Source organism: Artemia sp. Qi Xiang Cuo, chromosome 18, assembly GCF_049724085.1.
Source record: "Artemia sp. Qi Xiang Cuo chromosome 18, ASM4972408v1, whole genome shotgun sequence".
NCBI classification, from domain to species: domain Eukaryota; kingdom Metazoa; phylum Arthropoda; class Branchiopoda; order Anostraca; family Artemiidae; genus Artemia; species Artemia sp. Qi Xiang Cuo.
This window is the reverse complement of record NC_142811.1, coordinates 53434819-53448123: the sequence shown is the minus strand read 5'-3', so window position 1 is coordinate 53448123 and position 13305 is coordinate 53434819. Positions and strand designations below refer to the sequence as shown.

The following is a 13305-nucleotide window of genomic DNA, read 5'->3' as shown; positions in this document are numbered from 1 at the left end:
TAACGAAAATATGAACTAAAATATTTAATTAAAATATACATTGTAGTGCATATTCAGTCTCTCACGCTAAGCTGAAAGAAACTACATAAAAAAACTGGTTCTGTCAGACCAAGAACTTGAGTGCGGTGGCTATAACAGATAAGTACCATTCAGTAGATTAGCTGAATTTTATTTTCCCTTTACCTCCACAACTCAAAGTTTACCTCTGTATCTCGAAGTTTTTTCAACGAACCACTATTAGTCGAAACCCCAGCACGAAGGTTGCAACGTGTAAACTTTGATATACATTATTTTTGTTTGACATATTTTTTTATATGGTTCAGTTAATGTTCAGCTGTCAAATTCCTAACAAACTAAATTTATTATTTACATTTGAAAGTCAAGTCTATAATACATTGATAAAGTTATTCTTAACTTTGTAATAGCTATAGGGAGTAAATTTAGCAATTTTGTACTTCTGTATTTTGAATTTTCCCTTGGCTTATCACAGTAACTCGATACCTTTATAAGTTAGGTTTATGTAGAATGACTTCTATAACTCGAACTATGCACAAGTCGAATTATACGTAATTCGAAGAAAAATCGTTGTCCCTTGAATTTCGAGATTTTGAATTGAAGTTATCAAGTATTTTGCAGTAGGTTTTATCAAGAATTGGCTAATTGTAGAAAGAGACAAGCCAAGACAGATAGTCCGAATAATTGAGAGGCAAATGTTTAAATGGCTGTGGCAAGGGTAAATGGCGGGAGTAAATATGATTCTCTTATTGGACATATACTTGTTTGTTAATTTTTGGAAAGGCATGCCTGTCTAGAGTCTCAGGCATGTTGAACAACAATTTAAAATTGACATAGGACCGCAGAACGAAATTCGGTACTCAGCAAATGTCAAACTACAGTTTAGTAGCAGTTACACTTCAAGCTACAGTAAAGACAAAGCAACTATTTGCGGCATTTTCGTGGACTACTCACATTTTACGGTCGACCCTTATCAAGAGATCCTTAAGCACTGTTTTAAGCGCCAAGATTTTGACTACCTTGCTCAGGCTTGCAACAGCACCCCAATTTGGGGTGTCCCCAAATTAGGGTGTCCCAATTATGCTGGTCTTCATGTGCCTACCAAGGATGCACAATGCAAGTCAATTTACAGTAAAGTCCGCACTGTGTCCGAAAGGTCACAACACCCATCCCTGATGCAGCATGAAGTGTCCGTCAGTGAAAAATGCAATGAAAAAAGCAGCCTCAGAAGACCATAAGCCCGCCAGGAGACGAATCGTTTATCCATATTTTCTCCAAACATTATTGGCATAACTCAGTTAACCTGGAGTATTTAAGGCTTCTTTGCCATTAATATAACATTGTGTTTCGTAGAATCATCTACCGACTTGAGGTAATTTCAGGCTGTTTGAACAGTTGTCGAAACAAACGTTGCTCATACACGAAGCTAAACAATTTTTTGTTCGTGGGAAGCCTAGTTGAGGGACAGCTATTATTGTTGACTGCTCATTGAACTGTCAAAAAGTTGAATCTTCTGAATATGTATGTTACAGTTGAACTCTCTGGGCCAAGTGGTTTAGTCCTTAGCATGGTCTACTTACATACTAATATAAACACTCCTTTATCTGAGCGGTGATTCTCCCAAGCTTTTGGTCGCCTTTCGCATTTTTTGGTAAGGACTGGTAACCGAAAAGTGAAAGTCTGTGTCGACTTTCAGTGCGATCTGGTAAAACAATAAGCTCTCCGAAATAATTTTGTCAAGGATTCTTGGTTAGCCATACTGACAATTCCTTATACGTATATTCAAAATGCAGGAGCTACAAACAATATTGAGCACTAAGGTCTAGTGGAACAAGACGAATATCGATTCCTACAGAGAAACTTGTGACGAAATCTAAAATAAAATCAAAGTACTCAGTTACTTTTGAACGGTGTAAAAGATTCTACTGCATTGGACATGTGCTGTACGGAAATTACACACGCCAAGAAAACAGCCCAGCAGGCTTCAGTTCCTTTTCGCCTCTTTAAGCCAGGAACAAAAAAGCTAGGTAGGGATCACTCACTGATAGGGAAGCAGGCTAAACCTTTTGCTAAGTTCTGGGGCTCATTATGGCGAGAATGTGACTAACCACGTTCTGGCGACGTATTTCACCAGCTCAAAACAATTATTAACCTTAAGGCCCAAGAAGCCAATCGTGCGTCGATGATGCTAAAGATAGACCTAACTTCATGCGGAAATCTTTCAGTAGTCTAAACCACTTCTGACTCTTCCATTAATATCCCAGAAGAGCTATGTCCTACAGTGGGCAGTGGGCAATGGGCTAGGTCCTACAGTGACGTGCTCAAAGCTAAGTGCCCCTGGCTCCCGGCCAAAAGTGCCCTCAAACTTGTGAACTATTTATAAATTCTACAAAGACAACATCACTATCTGGTAATTACCAAAAGTGATGTTTCATCAGCTATAAAAAAGTTAAAGAGAGGGAAACACCTTGTTTCGGCGGAATTGTGACAGAGCATCTTCGGAATAGTTCCGGTCTATTGATTGATCATCTCGTCTTACTATTCCAGATTTGTCTTGATACAAGTACAGTCCCGAAATCATTGTGCCTTGGTTTTGTTTCGAAGATTTAGAAAAAAGGGAAGAATAGGAACCTGTGTTCTAGATACAGACCAGTCAGGGTGTCTAGCACGCTCAGTGAGATTTTTGAAATGGTTTTGGTAGTCAAACAGCTCTAATAGAAAAAGAAGAGTCTGAATGGAATAAAACGGATAACCCGTACTGTAGATACTGCAGATCGTCTCTTAATTTCCCTTTCTTGTCTTATTTCGTTCTTTATATGTTAACCAAGAGTATTATATTCCTTAAAAATTGAATAGAAAAAAAGAAAAAAAAAGTTATGTAAAGATTGTATTGATGTTGAAGGCAAAAAAAGAGACTTTTTGTTCATCTGATGATCGGCTTGGTTTTTGATATATCAAATGTACATTTAGAAGAAAAAGAGGAAGCTTCGTGTTAAATTTCCTGACAGTTCATTTTCATCAGCGATTAAGCTGTATCGTGGCCTGCGGCAAGGTAATCCCGATACTTCTCAACGCGTCAATGTCAAGCATAACTCGACATAAATTTCGAGTTATGCTAGACGTTGATGGTTTGAACTTGCACCTATTATATTATGCGGACGACTTAGTTTTGATTGAAACACCACTCATTGACCAACAGGCCATTATTGAGCTTCTACATACTTGACTTACTTGACTTAAGTCCCATCCGTCCTTGAAGGTCGTCTTGGGGCCTCTTTCTTCGTAACGGCGTGGATGTGCCTTCTGTATGCTTCACGGTCTTTTGCTAGGTGAAGAAGGTCCGAGAGGCGGTGAGGTGCAAAGTTTTCCTTCCTTTTTGGGGGACGACTTTTTGGGGGACGACCACGAGGACGAGAACCGTGAATTTGGCCTTCAAAGGTGATTTTCGGGAGACGGGACCAACTCATCCGTTGTACGTGACCGAGCCATTGAAGTTGCTGGAGCTGGATCTTCATGAGAATTGTTTGTTGTACTTTAATGCGCTCGAGAAGTTCGAAATTTGAGATTCTATCAAGGTAAGTGATCCCGCCGATGCGGCGGAGGCACTTAGTTTCAAATGCTGCAAGTCGACGGGTGTCATTTACCTTCAGTGTCCATGTTTCACATGAGTAGATTGCGATGGGGATGATCAGGGTATCAAAAAGTCGTGTCTTAAGCCGCAGAGACAAATCCTTGCTTCGCCATATGGGCATAAGGGCCTTGAAACTGGAACTCGCGAGGGCGAGACGTCTTTTGATGTCTTTTGATGGACTGTTGTCGCTGGTGATCAGACTACCGAGGTAAGGGAACTCCTCAACCCACTGGATACTCTCTCCATTAATTTTCAGGTCTGGCTTAACTGTATACTGTGGCTTTCGTGAGCAGCACATAGCCTTTGTTTTTGATACATTTATGATCATTCCAAAAGAACTAGTGGCTTCGAAGACGTCGTTAAGAACGGCTTGTAGATCCTCGGGTGTTTCAGCCATTTCGTTGATATCGTCGGCGTAGGCTAGCTTATCTATCTGAACACCCCCTATATGTGCGCCACAAGTTGTCTCCACCAGGGATAAGACTGCTGTGAAGAAAAGGTTGAACAGCTCTGGAGACAAAAGGCATCCTTGAAGGACACCTGCGGAAGTCTGGAAACTGTCAGTGAGACCTTCATTAGTCATCACACGACTCCCAAATTTTGAGTACATATCCTTGATAAGATCTACTAGGTTTCGTGGGATTCCGTAATGGAGAAGGATATGCCATAGGCCATTTCTCCAAATAAGGTCAAATGCTTGCCTAAAGTCGATGAAGAGCTGATACAGGCCGCGACCGAATTCCAGATATTCCTCTAAAATTTGGCGAACAGTGAAAATTTGATCAACGGTCGATCTCCCAGGGCGAAAACCGGCTTGGTATTCTTGGATGACTAAGGATGACGCGGCTCTGATCCGTTGGAGTATAATTCGGGTGAAGATCTTGGCAGTTTGACTTGTTAGGCTAATAGGACGGTAATTATCACATATTGCCTTTGACCCCTTCTTGTGTAGTGGAACAATTGTGGCTTCGCACCAAGAAGTTGGGAAATGACTCTTTTGCCAGGCACCGGATACAATCTTGTGGAAAAGATCTATAAGTGGTTCACACCGGACTTTCAGCAGTTCTGCCTGTATCCCGTCCGGGCCAGGGGCCTTGTTAGTCTTCAGCGCTTGGATGTCATCTTCGACCTCAGAACGGAGAGGAGGTGGGCTGGGATCTGAGACAGTAACGGGCAAGAGGTCCAGGACAGCAGAGTTTGGAAAGATATCAGGATTAAGCTTTTCTTTGAAATGCTCCATCCATCTCGATCGGATACCTTCTGTGCTTTGTATCTGAGAGCCATTTTTATCTAGCAGTGTACAAGAACTGAGGCTTTTCTTGCTTGTTAGCTCACGAACTCTCTTATACATGAAGTATGAATCGCCTCTCTTAAAATCAGCCTCACACTGTTCACATTTGTCTTTAATGTAGTTGCGATGGGCTCTACGGGTGGCTTTTTCTACAGCACGCTTCAAGTGCTTATATCTGTCCCTGCTCTCTCTGTCTGACCTGTTATTGTGTTTTCGTTTCTCAGTACATTATAAAATAATTTCATTTGTTATCCAAGGCTTTTTATCACCCTTTTTGGTTCCTAGGGTGGACATCGCTACTTTGCTGATGATCTTAGAGGAGTCTGTGACCAGTTTATCGATATCCTCTTTAGATAGAGTTACAGAAATATTAGAAAGAAGGTCCAATATTTGAGTAGACAGTTCATCGATGGAGGTTTGGCGAATTTGAGGGTCTTTGAGAAGATGTGTGTTGAAACGAGCGGGTCTATTATTCAGCTTTGCGGAAGATTTCAGGCGTATCTTTAGTGCAGACATGACCAGGGAATGGTCGCTGTCGAAATCGCCACCTGCGAGGGTGACAGTATCTAGCACAGATGATTTCCACCGCCTAGAGACGAGCACGTAATCAATAAGATTACGGATTTTTCCATCCGGCGAAGTCCATGTCGCCTTACGACGTTCTCTATGTTTGAAGAGAGTATTGGTAATGGCTAGATCACTGTCTCTGCAAAATTCAATGAGGCGTTTGCCCCTCTTGTTAAGTCGTCCAAGGCCAAATTTACCCATAACATCTTCATTTGGAGCAGAATCATTACCAACAATAGCATTGAAGTCGCCAATGACAACAATAAGGTCTTTTTTAGGAACTGCGTCAATTAAGCTTTGCAGTTGAAGGTAGAAATTGTCAGACTCTTCATCTGGTTTGCTGCAGTCAGGAGCGTAGACTTGTATGATCGTGATGTTGATCGGGGATCCTTTCATTCGTATCATAATCAACCGTTCTGACACAGGCGTTACGGAAATCAGTGATATTCGTGCCTTACTCGACATCAAAAAGCCAACACATTGGCGATGGACGCCATCGGTTCTACCAGAAACTATCAGACTAGCGTTGCCGATCCTTTCTTCACTAGTGCTTGGGAGGTCTGTTTCTGAAAGTGCCACAATATCCCATTTATATCGGTTTAGTTCATTTAGGACAAGATCTATTTTGCCTTGTTTAGCAAGCGTCCTAACGTTCAGGGTTCCAATAGATAAAATAAATTTAGGAGAAAGCATAGCCTCCGGGTTTGGAGGTGTCAACACTGTTAAAGGGAGATTCTGGGTCGTCAGTTCGTCGGTTATCCCGGTCGCGGTAACTTCGTCGGTTGCCCCGGTCGCGGTAACTTCGTCGGTTGCCCCGGACGCGGTAACTTCGTCGGTTGCCCCGGACGCGGTAGTATTGGTTCTCGTTCTTGATCGTTTGTACTTCATATTTTATAGGAAAAGAGGTTTCTTGGCTAATTTCAGGATGGCGGTAAGCCACTCCTCCCCATCCCTAGCAGGGGCCGGCGATATCTACTACCGATAATGCGCCCTTCTGGCGTCCTGCATCACCTGCAATTTTCCCATTGCTGGGAGAAGTTTTGTGACTGGCGGGAAGTATCCATACGCCGATGGGCCCTGCCCAGTGCACATCAGAGGGGCCTTCCACCTCCTCCGCCTGAATTTATGGCCCCCAGACGTGGGTGCTCCAGCTATATTTCAAGACCAACTTTCTTGTTTTCGATCCGTCTTCTTCACCTAAAACTTCACTCCACCCACAATCTTTATTCGTACTGATTAAGGAGTAGAAGGCTTCTCATGGATCCATAACTCAAGTATCTCAGTATCACAATGGAGATGATCTCAGAGGCTCAAAGCTTCTCGTGATTGACGAAGTTATTTCTAGGCTACGTTTAAGTTACGCACAATTGTTACGCACAATAAGTTACGCACAATTGTTAGCCCTTAAATTTAGATTTAATTTTGGCTTATTTTGGCTCGTTTATTCTCAACTACCTTTCCCCAGTATGGCATTGGCTTAAAAATTCAAATAATCCCCGTATTCGTTTAAACCTATGTTGCCAGAAATTTTGGCTGTGCCTCCCACTGTATCTACCAAACACATTTGTTTTGAATAAATATTACGTCGATGACCCTATTTTGTTTGTCCCTGGATTAGAAAAAAAGTTGATAGAGAAACAGGGAAACGTGTCCTCGCCGTTGAAATTCCTCCTTGAGGTTTAAGTGACAATAACTGTGTTTATTTATAATATATCTCTTTTTTATTTTGTTGTACATTTAGATACTATTTTGGTTTAATTTTTCTTTCAGTACTCCACCTTTTCTTTTCCGTGTTGCTGTAAGCAGGTTTCTAATGAATTAATTCATTAGTTTTTCTGTATAAAAGTTTAGGTAAATAAGAAGAGCGAAAGTTTTTGAGTCACAATATCTTTTAAAGTACACTCTCTGTTTTTATGTGTTTACAATTTAGAACGTTTATAATACCTTTTTATAAACTACTCATTTACCACTAGTTCAACTGTCGAAGTGAACAAGTTTAAGATAAGATCTATTTCCAAAATGAACTATCACTAGACTTTAAAGGCCAAATTCGCATTCTGAGTCAAGTAACAAATAACAATTCAGAGACAGTAACATTAAGAGACAATAAAGCATTCTGAGACAATAAAAAAAAAAAAAAAACATACAAAGTCAAGTCGAATAAACAGATCAAAATTCTGAGGTCAGATAAAAGATAAAATTTACTCAAGTTTTTGCAGGTCAGGCAGGGGGTCACCCCCTTTAGCGACCTGATGTACATATCGGAGCGTCACGCGTGTCAACAGTTCCGCCTCAGGTGGCGGAGTCGCCACAATACTTGTCACAGTTCCGCCATGCTTGGAAGATCTTAGGACCTTTACAACAGCGTCATCAATATTATTATTACTACTATTAGGTTCTTTTCCTCCTCTCGTGCGATTATAACCGGTTTGTTTTCAATGAATAGTGATTGAGCAAACGGTTTCTCACTCCAGTAACTATATTTAAACTTTAGTTGCTTGGGGTTTAGGGGGAATAAAAGGTACCTAGGTTAAGTTACATATTTAATATATACTATGATTTATCCCCTACCCCTAATTTGCAAATATATAGCCCAAATTTGTTTCTAAACTACTATATTTTCATCCTATTTTGTTTTTTCACTAGCATTAATGAAACTTCACTTCTCGCGTGGTTTCTGGATTCTAGACAAGTACCTTTTTTATATTTGATGTTGTTTTGTATGTCTTTTCCTTTTACTTTCTTTTGTTACTCCTTTTTTTTATAATGTTAGTGGGTCAAAAATAAATTATTATTATATTCAATAATCTACTTACGTCTCAACTCCAAAATAAGTCTAAGTGCACCATCATAATCTGGCTTGGTCATTTTTACATAACAGGTTAAAATCGGTAAAATGTAGCTTCGAATGGATCGTCTTTCAAAAATCTGAAAAAAAAGACTCATACAGAAAATGGGCACATTGCCCATTGGCACATTGCCAAAATGGGCACATTTTTATTCAATACAATAACGCAAAATCCTCATTGATCAAAACCTTGTGATATTTACGTTCTTTTCGTTTATTTTTCAAACGCTTATACTGTTTTTGGCTATTTTAACCAATTTGAATCCCTTGAGATAGATACCTCAATGTGCGCGTCTTTGACTTTTTTGTTGTTTTTCGTTTTTAAACTTTATAATTAAATTAAAATAAAGAATAAAATCGAACTGTTAGACTGCTGTCAAAAAGGTTGCATGTTAATTTTTGTATCTTTTGGTTTTTCTGGGGCGAGGGGATAGGAGAGGCAGACAGTGGCGGATCAAGGGAGAGGGCACGGCGGGGGGGGGGCGCCCCTAACATAGTCTAAAGCAGTGTAATTTACTTAATTAACGCAAGTTTACGTTAAATAAACTTGCTCCTAACACAAGTTTATCGGATCAGCCTATTTCCCACCCCCCCCAAAAAAATCCTGGATCCGCCCATGGAGGCAAAAGATTCCTTAAGTTAACATTTTTTAATGTTAATAATTTTTTAATGATTCATTAATTTCATTTAATAATTTCATTAAAAAAATTTTTAATGATGGTTCGATGTTTCTCTCTAATTCTATAATTGCTTGAGTACCACGAAAAGGCCTCACGCTGTCCATCATATGCTAACATAGTTGTGCACTTCTGACCGTATTTCCCACCAAGCCCTCTCTAACCCCAACCCGGTCTACCGTACTTCTCCTCCAATTCAAGATTTTATTCAACAAATATCAGAGAGTTAAGGGGGGGATGGGTAATAACTTTCTGAATATTCTTTACAAAATAAATCCAGAGAGTTGAGCCTCAAAATTCCCGTAAACACTTTGTTTCAAACAGAACTTAAAATCATGCAGAGAGCATTTTATTTTACTATCATTAACTAATCTGCAGTTAGTGCGAGGAAAAATTTTATACTTTCCTTTTCTGATTTTAAAAAAGTTGCATGCAGGGCCGTTCCTAGGGTCTGGGACAAGCCCCAGCCACAGACCCCGCCACGATGCTCGGGGCAGCTTGCCTTACTCTCCCCCTTTGAACGACTCTGGTTGCATGATAGAGGGAACCCTCACCCAACAAAATTTTTGTTTTGTGTGGAAATTAACCAAGGAATTGATTTAGCTCCAGAAATAAGCATGTTGAGCACGAAGCAACGATAAAACTGATCAACTGAAACTGCTTTGCACGGATATATGTACCAAAAAATATCTATTTTCATTATCTGTATGACGGCCTTATACGATTTCCTGCGATTACAACTGGAGAAAACGGTGTCGGTTTACGAATGTGAAAACACGCCTTAAACAAAAAACGAAACGAGACTTGCGGTCAAATATAGCAATCGTTTCTAGAAGCAAATGCTCTATACGTTATTGGATTGCTCTCCAACCTTCAATGGTATTCGCTGAACCGTAGCACACAATCTCTACCATACGTAAATGAGGTTAAAAAAAACTATTTCTAATGGAGGCAGTAGAAATAACAGGAATTTGGAAAATCAATAGATACAAAATTGAAGCTCCAGAATCAACGTCTGATGAAATAAAATATAAAATAAAATTCCGACATGTTACCTATAAATAATACAATATAGTCGTCTCTTCCATCATCATAATTAGTAAATAATAAATTTCCAAAAAAGAGGCACCAATGGGATTCGAACCCATGATCTCCTGCTTACTAGGCAGGCGCTTTAACCAACTAAGCCATGGCGCCTTGTATATACTAAATATTTGCGGAACGATTGAAATTTCAAGCAATCTTTTTAAAAGATAAATAGATGGGCATATGAGGGAGGAAGAAGCTCTTTCCGAAAGCTAATCCCAACATTCGGTATAAGCCAAGAATTAGGGCTGTTGAGAAGGAGACAGTTCTCACACGTTTTGCATTTTGGTAAATTTTTACCAAATCATATTATAGACTTACCAATAAAGTGAATATACTACTCGATGCCCTTTTTTATGCCCTTTCCAAGTATAATAATCATTTTTGTCGGAAATGAATTTTACGCCCATCCCTATATACCAATTCAGGGTGTATATTTGCATATTAGGGGGTTGGGGGTAAAGTTTAAACTTACCTCCCATTTACATCAGAAATAAAATTTGCTCCCCCCCCCACCCATAATGTGCAAATATATATCCTGAATTAGTCTATATTGGGGTGGGGGCAAAATTCATTTCCGACAAAAATGATTATTATATTTGGAAAGAGCATAAAAAAAGGCATCGAGTGGTATATTTACTTTATTTTTAAGTCAATAATATGATTTGATAAAAATTTACCTTCATTTTAGCTGCGATTTCACTAAACTTTACCCCCCTCCCCCTAGGATGCAAATATACAGCACAAACTGTACATTTCCCATGTGTTTTTTCCGTTTCTTGATTTCGTTAGAGTTGGTTCAATTTACGGGTTTACGGGTTAAAACAAGAGTGGTGCATGGTAAAGTGCTTGGCTTGGGCTCAGGGGCGTAATTTGCTATGGGGCAGGGGAGGAGGGGGGGGGGGGGGGCAATTTCCCCCTCCAGACCAAAGTTTGCCCCCAAAAGCGTCATTTTGCCCCCCCCCCCCCAGCTGAAATTTTGTTTCTGCAAAAAACTTAGTCAAAACTAAGATTAGCATGCATAATTCAAGTATTCAGAGAAACAGGTCAGTTTTCTTTAGTATATCTTTGCCTTTATGGTATTATATGGCTCATTTTTCAGAAGAGGCGGGGGGCAAAGTTGGAGACAATCTTCTCAATTTAAGTGAAAATGACAGTAAAAAATGAAAAATGAGCCATATAGTACCATAAAGGCAAAGGTATATTAAAGAAAACTGATCAGTTTTTGTGGATATTGGAATTATCTAGGCCTATCTTCGTTTTGACAAGATTTTTGAAAACGCTAGATTTCAGTTGGGGGCAAACTGGGGTCTGGGGGGCGGTTGCCTCCCTGAATAATCCAGACCTGAATTATGCCTGAAACTATTATGCCCCTGAATAAGAAAGTATCCCTTTGAGAGACCTAAGCCTTTCTGAAATTAAAAGCCAATCTGCTTGAAACAAAGCAGTATAATGAAAATATACCTACAACGTAGTTTTCCACTGAGCCTAAGCTAATTGTGTCCGAATATAGATAGCTAAACCGTTTTTGCCAGATCTTGCAGATCAAAATTCTTGAGTGTGTTCTGAGTAATTAACAAATACCAGAAGAAATTATAATAAAATCATAGAGATCCCCAGATTTCTGGAAGAGGTAAGGGCGCAAAGTCCCCCATCCTGTGTACATATGTTATAGCTCACTGGGTTTTATTAGGGACAGGGACAGAAAGAAGGAAATGAGAGTCTGTCTGGACCATGGGCACCCATAAGCTGAATTCCAGGGGGGGGGGGGCAAACCTCGTCTAATTGGCAGTTTTAATGCTATATAATAGAAATCTCAGAACAAAATTATAAAAATAAGGCAGCATCACTCAGCCAGGAGGGGGGAGGGTGCCCCCCAGCCCCCACCCCCCATCCATATGGGCACCCATGGTCTGGACCCTCTCCCCTTAGGGATCTAATAAAATTTCAATTTACGCTGGTTTTATTGTCCATGCTTTCCAGACTGTTCCAAGACTAGAATATCTAGGGAGTGAACTTACCCCCCTTCATGAAGGCATGGTAACACCTGAGCACTAGGGAGTAGGTTAAGAGGAATTGGCATTCGAAAATTCTCATAATCAATATTGCATTTCAGTTTTAAAGTGAGAAGTTTCCATACACCCCCCCCCAGTTTCTGCTGGTATTCTTCTTAGCATTTCTTATTTTGGCTTTTGTCATTTCGTGTGCATATGAATATGGCTGTCAAACCCCAAAACAGTGTACCTACGCCTTTTCTCGACTTTGAGCTAAGGGTAGCTTCTCACGTAACTTTTTGTGCTGAATTGAGTGACATATACGAAGTTTCTGTGTCTCCTATGTCTGCGTGGATTGGCCGTTCAATTTTACAATGTAACTGCTGCTTGGCCTGACATTCCTAATTCAAAACAGTGTATCTAACGGACCAAACAAAGGCTCGAAGACAATAACAAGTCAAACAGGAGGGTAAAACCTTACCCTCATCATTGTTCAGCTTTGACGAAGTTTTTAAATACAAGGTTGAAAGCAGTTTTTAAAAAAAGAATTTTTCTAAAAATGTAAATTGAGTTCAGACCTTGGTTGCTTTTCAGTCTAGTGATTTGTGAATTGTGAATTGAAAATGTGAATTGAGTTCAGACCTTGGTTGATTAGTGGGAGGGGTGGAGTAAAGTATTTGGACAGCGTGAAGTTAAAAAAAAATTTTTACTACATAATATGCAGAATAATTGTACCTAACACATTAAGCGTACACACCCGCTATACTATAGCAACAAAAGCAAGGGCTTCTTATGTGATTAATTTAAAAATAAGAAGTTTCATTCCTTCAGAGAAGTTAATCATTCATTCAAAAATTGTTACAGCGTTACTTATATCAATAACCAATACAATAAATACAAGAATGCAAGAATTCTTTTAATTAATTTTCCACTAGACAAGTAATTTCGGGTGATACGCCATTTGTCTTGCTCTAGCTATATAGAATACCCTTTGTCTTATTTAACTAGCAAGTCTTCGTAAAAGACCGCTTGATAGGCATTAACCCACCCCCTTGTTAATCAAAGATTATACGATAAAAGACTGGTCAAAGAGTGAGGACATATTTTTTTGCAGGAAAATAAATAAACGACAAAAATTAGAAACTTAATTGAAATGCTTTTGCTTTGTTTGCAACAATGTCTCAATATTCGGAAAA

The 13305-nt window shown here is 39.6% G+C and overlaps 1 protein-coding gene and 1 non-coding gene across 3 annotated transcripts in view; both read right to left on the bottom strand.

The window, feature by feature from the left end:
• Elp1 (elongator complex protein 1) overlaps window positions 1-13305 on the bottom strand; it is a 316851-nt gene that overhangs the window by 55359 nt on the left and 248187 nt on the right. For both annotated transcript variants that reach the window (XM_089103865.1, XM_089103866.1), the window contains exon 16: window positions 8321-8432. In XM_089103865.1, the coding sequence (XP_088959991.1) occupies window positions 8321-8432 (112 nt within the window). The remainder of the gene's footprint in view (window positions 1-8320; window positions 8433-13305) is intronic.
• Window positions 10153-10226, bottom strand: TRNAT-AGU (transfer RNA threonine (anticodon AGU)). The gene has a single exon. It is a non-coding gene; the product is annotated as a tRNA-Thr (tRNA).